This window comes from Chrysochloris asiatica, unplaced genomic scaffold, assembly GCF_000296735.1.
Source record: "Chrysochloris asiatica unplaced genomic scaffold, ChrAsi1.0 scaffold00026, whole genome shotgun sequence".
Classification (NCBI taxonomy): Eukaryota; Metazoa; Chordata; class Mammalia; order Afrosoricida; family Chrysochloridae; genus Chrysochloris; species Chrysochloris asiatica.
Window position 1 is genome coordinate 1,540,362 of NW_006408544.1, and position 6,942 is coordinate 1,547,303.

Here is a 6,942-nt window from a genome sequence, read left to right on the forward strand (position 1 = left end):
GATTCAGAAGTAGTTCGTCACTCCTTCTTCCTAGTCTGTCTTTGTTTGGAAGCTCATCTGAAACCTGTCCACCATGGGTGACTTTGCTGGTATTTAAAATACAGGTGGCATAGCTTTCAGAATCACAGCAAATCACAAGCCTCCGCAGTACAACAAACTGACAGACGAGTGGTGGTTTGGTTTTAAGTGGAAACTGTCACTTTAAATTTCAAGGAGATCTGTGTGCATGCGTAATAGAACCCTCTGGGGGTGGGGTGGGGTTTCCATTCACTCTGGCACCCCTTTGTAGTCACCAGAATGGAGAGGAGATGCGCAGACAGCAATAGACCAATGAACAGAGACCAAAAAAAAAAGAACGTCCACACCTGTATCTCTGCAGTTCTGTCAGGAACTTGTGGCTGTTCTGTTCCTTCCCCTGCTTGGTCTCACCCAAGATGGCAGCTCCAAGAGCAGTTGAGTGTCTTGCATTAGAAAGCAATGGCTTTCTTGATTCTGCTACAAATTCTCCTAGCTGTAATGTAAACCTTCCAAGCTTCTAAAGGTTAGACATGCGTTAATTTGGGTGATGGAGAAGGCAGTATACAACAAGTAGGGAGTGGCAGAAGTGTAATGTAGGCAAGGGGAAACTTGGCAAGGACTGCAAGAGTTAAAGAGCACAAAGATAAAGTTATAAACACAACCCTGCAATAACAGTGACATATAAGTAGATCTATGGATCAACACAAAGGATGGGAGGAAGACTCGGAGTATACCCACAAATATATAAAAGTCTAACAGAGGAGATTTGTACCTTTGCTGAAAACATATCCATGAATGTAGTGGAGCATACAGGTGGCAAAACTATGAAAACTTCTTAGATATTACTAAACACCTTGAGGGAATGAGTTCCTGGGCTTGGCGGCTCAGCACCATAGTCTAAGGGGACACCCTGATTAATTGACATAACACAGTCCATACAAGACAGTGTCCTACATACTCCTTTTGTGAGTAGTGACTAGAAACTTAAAATCTTCTCAGCGGCCATCTAAGGTGCAACTATTAGTTTCTCTCTGTCCGGAGGAAAGAAGGGTGATGAAGATTGAAGGTGCTTAGAAACAATTAATCCAATGAACTAATGGACCACAGGAATATCAGTCTGTGTACCCTGAATCCAAAAGAACTAGATGATACCCAACTACCACTATCAATATTAGAAAGTCCTGGATAGAGTGGGAGAAAATATGGAACAAAACACAAAATCATTTAAAAAAAAAAAGAGCAGCCATACTGGTCAGACAGATGCTGGTGGACCCCTGAGGCTATGGCCCTTGGTCACCCTTCAGGACTGGCTCAATTTCCAGTCAAGTAATAGACAGACATATAGGGAGGAGAATGCCAGTGAGATAAGCACACCAGAGAATGGCCAACCTCAACCGGTGGAGGACAAAAGGGCAGCATTTGTCAAAGGACAGAGGTTCAGGAGTGTGGAAAAGGAGGAAGAATGGAAACAAGAAACACAAGGAGGACATGGGATAAGTGATGTTACACCTTCTGAGATTAAACAAAGTGTATGGTTAGTTGAATGTGAAACTGGTGATCTGCTCTGTAAACCTTCATTCAATTCACATTTAAAAGTTTAAAATTCACTTTTTTTAAAAAAGGACAACCAGAATGGTCCTTAAAAGCAAGGATGGAGAGACTTTGTCTTATGTGCTTTGGACATATTATTATGAGGGACCAGTCCCTGGAAAAGGATATCATGCTTACTAAAGTAGAGAATCAAGGAACTCTGGTAGCGTAGTGGCTACGAATAAGGCTGCTAACCTCAAGGTTGGCAGTTGGAAACTACCTGCCGTTCCATGGGAGAAAGATGAGGCTTTCTGCTCCTATAAAGATTTACAGCCTCAGAAATCCTATACAGGGTCGCTATGAGTTGGAACCAACTCCTTGGTACTTAACAACAACAACAACAGAGTAGAGGGTCAGAAAAAAACAAAAAACAAATCAAAACTCTCAAAGAGCTGGATTGGCACAGTGGGTGCAGCAGCGGTGCTCTAACACAGCAATAATTGTGAGGACAGCACAGGCCTGGGCAGTGTTTCACTTTGTTGTGCACAGAGCTGCTGTGAGTTGGAACCAATTTGATGTAACCTAACAACAGCCTTTACACTCTTAAAAATTACTGAGGAACCACAAAGAACTTTTTTTTTTTTTTTTAATGTGGGTTGTATCTATCAATAGTTGCCATTTTAGGAATTAAATTGAAAAAATTTTAAATACTTATTCACTGTTTTAAAAAGAATGTAAGCGTGCATATTAGTATAAATAACATATGTTCATTAAAAATAGCTATTTCTCAAAACAAAAGTTTAGTGAGAAGAATGGCATTATTTTGCATTTTTTCAAATTCATTTAATGTCTGGCTTAAGGGAAGAAGACAGCTTAATTCTCACATCTGCTTCTGCATTAAAATGTTATGATATGTTGTTTAGGTCAAAATGAAGAAAATCTAGCCTTATGCATATGTTGTTGTTGTTAGGTACCATCGAGTTGGTACTGGCTCACAGCAACCCTGTGCACAACAGAATGAAACACTGCCCGGTCCTGGGCCAACCTCACAATTCTTGCCACACTTGAGCCCATTGATGCTGCCACTTTGCCAATCCATCTCACTGGGGGGGGGGAGGTCTTCTCTTTTTCTCTAACCCTCCACCTTATCAAACATGATATCCTTCTCTAGAAACTGGTCCCTCCTGACAATATGTCCGAAGTATGAGAGATGAAGTTTGGCCATCTTGGCCTCCAAGGAGCACTCTGCTGCACTTCTTCCAACACGGATCTATTGGTTCTTTTGGCAGCCCATGGTACTGTCAATATTCTCCTCTAACACCATAACTCAAATGCATCAATTCTTCTATGGTCTTCCTTATTCACTGTCCAGCTTTTGCATGCATGTGAGGTTACTGAAAATACCATAGCTTGGGTTAGGTGCAACTTAGTCCTCAAGCTGACATCTTTGCTTTTCAACACTGTATAAAAGCTTTACACATATATGTAGTTAGAAAAGGAAAGACTTACTGGACCCCTTGAAAAGACTTGGGGATTTCCAAGGATCTCCAAACATCACTTTAAGAAGCACAGAAGGAGAGTAAAAGTTCTGTAAATTCAGAAGTTCTGTAAACATACCTTAAAAAAATCCAACTGATTCACAAGTATCTGAACTGGCCGACAAAACAAACTTCAACAATACCCTTTAAGAAGAAATCCATGCACTCAAATGCAACATTTACAATAAGAGTATACAATAAAAAATTATTATCATGTGCTGTGGAGTCGGTTCTGACTCATAGCGACCCTGTTTGGGGTTTTCGAGGCTGTAAATCTTTATGGGAGCAGAAAGCCTCATCTTTCTCCCGTGGAACAGCTGGTAGTTTCGAACTGCTGACCATGAGATTAGCAGCCTAATTCGTAACCACTACACTACCAGAGTGCAAAAAGCAGAAATTTATGATCTACAATGTGGAAAAATTCAATCAGTAAAAACCATACATATAAGTATACTCAACACAGATGGATTTATGAGCAGAAATTCAGGGGTGGAGAGAACAGAGACTAAACAAGGAAGAAGCGGAAAGAGACCGGGGTCAATGAACACGGTAAAGAGAGTTTTATGTGCAGTTTAATGAAATGAACTTTTAAGGTCTCTTTTTTTCAGAAGTTCTCATCTTCTTTTTAAGATCATCTACTGAAGAGTTGTTGATACCTGCCCCACAATCTTCATTAAAAGTCTATTTGAAATAGTTGCTTCATACTTTGGGGAGAGAGGTGAGAATTGAGAAGGAGCTCTGTGCCTAAGATGAAGAAATGGCTACAAGATGAAGAAAATGCTACAAGAGTGGAGAGGGAACATTCGATTGAAGCTCAGAATTGGGGTGAAAGATGACTGGAAGAAAAGTAATCCCAAAAGACTTCATAATCTTCTTGAAGAAGCACTGTTGTTAATTGCCGTCAAGTTGGTTCCGAGTCATAGCAACCCTGTATAAGGTTTCTGAGGAGCATCTGGTGAGTTTGAACCACTGACCTTGCCATTCAAACAACCTTGCGATCCAGTGCATTATCCCAATATTCAAATATGTGAAATGAGGGTTCCAGGTGAAAGCGCAGGAGGACCTCATCATACATTTTTTTTCTGTATGTGCCTGAGCTAGTTAATTTACAGTTTATGTTGTTAAGTACTGTTGAGCTGGTTCCGACTCATAGCAACCCTGTATAGGGTTTCTGAGGAGCATCTGGTGAGTTTGAACCTCCAACCTTGCTATCCAAACAGATCTTGCGCTCTAGTGCTTATCCTAGAGCACCACATGGAATATGAAAGTCTCACAAGCTTTTGATCCACGTAGACTCTCACTGGGTGCAGATTTACTTAGGAAGCCAACTGCTAACTGGTAAGCCACTTTGTGAGTCTGGAGAGGAGTTAAAGGGAGAGAAAAGGAATGTGTTAAATGATCAGAGTCACCACTATGGGACGATTTGATACATCTGTGGCCTAATCAGGACCATTTTACAATGATAATGAATGAGGCTCTGGGGGAGGTGGGGGGTCAAGGTCACAAAGCTATTAAATGAGACAGAAGGGATTTGAACCCACTCCTATCTGACTCTAAGTGCTGAACTCAGTCCCCTGCATTATATCACCTTTCAGAGTCTCTCTCCCTAGACAGGCTACACCTGCTTCAAATCATTGTGAAAAGAAAGATACAAGCCTGGAATGGTATCTCAGCTAGTCCATAACCATACCTAGACACCTTGTGAGGCCCAGGGGCCTTTTCTAGCAAAGACTGCCTGCAATTTTACTCTTGATTTTCTTTATGTCTCATTCATTTTTGTTCCTCGGTTCCTCTTACTGTTTTCTTTTGCATTAAGTGGATGTTTCCTAGTGTACCATATTCATTCTTTGATTTTAATCTATTTTTCAGTCATTTTTCTTAATGATTTCTAAGAATTGTATGGGTATTTTTAAGAAAATCACAATCTACTTTCAATTAATGCTAACCTAATTTCAGCAGAATAGAGAAACAGCTCCAATTCTTTGCTTCATTCTTTACCTCCTTCTTTGGCAAAGACTTACAAAACATGCATCACTGGGAGACTTCTGGGAGAGATGCAGTTTAATTACAAGTACCATATTAGTGATCTGGCAGTATATTACTCAAAATTGAATAAGGATACTAAGTACAAAATCATGATAACAAATATTTCAGTACCACCAAGCAAATTTTACTAATTTCCATGTCTTTCTATACCTACTTGCCCTCCCATGTGCTCGGTGAGAATACAATCACAGCTGTGTGTGCAGCTCTAGGGGAAGGCGGTGGAAATGTTGGCAAGTGTGTGCACAGCTGGGATACATCAGACTTTCTCTAGCCCATTAGCCATATGAGGTGCTCATGGGTCACTGAGGATGAGATTCTTCAGCAGAGATGAGATTTAATAACTCCTGAATGGTGCTCTGTTCATGCTCATTAAGCTTTTCTTTGGCTAGAGTGAAGGCTTTCATGGCAAATTCCTGGGCCTGAAATAGAATGACAATGACAAAAGGAAGTTGTCACAGGAAAGCATAACCCTGGGAAGCCCCACCTATGCGCAACTCCAGAAACATGGGATAGGATCCACCAGCTTCTCAGCATAGCCACTGAGCTTGTAATAAACTTTGTTTTTTGACAGTAAACTTGTGAACATACACACTGGGCCCTTACAGCAGGCTAAGTGTGTGCTTTGTGGGGCAAGGGATGCAAAAAACACACTTGGCTTGATTAACTAGGGACACACCTACCTAGCAAAGTGGGATCTTTGCAGGATTTTTATTATGGCTCTTTGGTATACAGGTGATATTGCAACAATTAAAATTGCATCCTGGGACAGTTCTGGGTACTATGTAGTCCAAGGTTTTATGGATAGAGGCACAAAGGATGTCTTGGGACAAGCCCTGGCTTTCTTTTTCTCTTTTTCTTCCTATTTTCTAGATTCCTATAAATATTTATTGAATGGCTACTATGTTCCAGGTACTGTAAAATTTCTGCCCTCATAAAATTTATAATCTAGTAGGAGAGAGAGATACAATAAATAAGATAAATAAGTAAAACATGAATTAAACTGGCAGACTCTCTATCTCTATCTTAAGCATGCTTTCCTAGGAAAACTTGCCTTTGAATAATTCATCATCAGGTAGTAAAGCATAACCAGGGTCTTCAAAACCAAGACAGTTTTTTCTGGAGCGTTGTTAGATGTAGATTCTCGAACACTCAAGATTGAAGTCAGGATCTGAATGGCTTCTGCTTCCTGGGCTTCATCTGCATTGGAAGGGGTGGGTAAGAAACAGGTCCAGGGCAGCTGTGCCTCCCCTCCTTGACAGGGATACACACAGCTGGAAGGGTGCCTGGTCAGCTGTCAAAGCTTGCACCCAGGGCCACTGGTGGAGACAGCACAACCATGACGAACAAAGCAGGAGGCTGGGTGGACTGGGGCAGCTCCAGCTTTGCCTAACATTATCAGAGCAACCTAAGAACATGCTTACTCCCTCAGGTCTCAAAGTTGCTAAGCCTTCTCTTTTTCTGAGTCCTGAACTCTAGATCTCCCAGGCTCCCCAATACAGGAAACTTGCGATTGTGGGATTCCTTGGGTCCTTTTCTTCTGCCTCCACTTGATAGCTGGAAAAAAGGAGACAGGGCTGCTTGTAGCTGTAGAAGCTTAATTCTCACCCAATTCAAAGATGCTTACCAGTACCAGTTGCCATGGAGTCAGTTCCAATTCATGAGTGTCAGTTTAGAATTGTGCTCCATTGTGTTTTCAGTGGCTGGGTTTTCAGAAGCAGATTTTCACATCTTTCTTTTGAGGACCTATGGGTGAATTCAAACTGCCAATCTTTCTTCAAATCTATTAGAATTTGCTTTATATATTTTGGAG

The 6,942-nt window shown here is 41.2% G+C and overlaps 1 protein-coding gene across 1 annotated transcript in view; it reads right to left on the reverse strand.

The window, feature by feature from the left end:
- Positions 1 to 5,431: 5,431 nt before the first annotated feature.
- ZMYND12 (zinc finger, MYND-type containing 12) overlaps positions 5,432 to 6,942 on the reverse strand; it is a 58,747-nt gene continuing 57,236 nt past the window's right edge. Inside the window, exons 7-8 of the mRNA XM_006839827.1 lie at positions 6,184 to 6,329; positions 5,432 to 5,551 (exon numbers count right to left, since the gene is read on the reverse strand). Coding sequence (XP_006839890.1) covers positions 5,432 to 5,551; positions 6,184 to 6,329 — 266 coding nt within the window. The remainder of the gene's footprint in view (positions 5,552 to 6,183; positions 6,330 to 6,942) is intronic.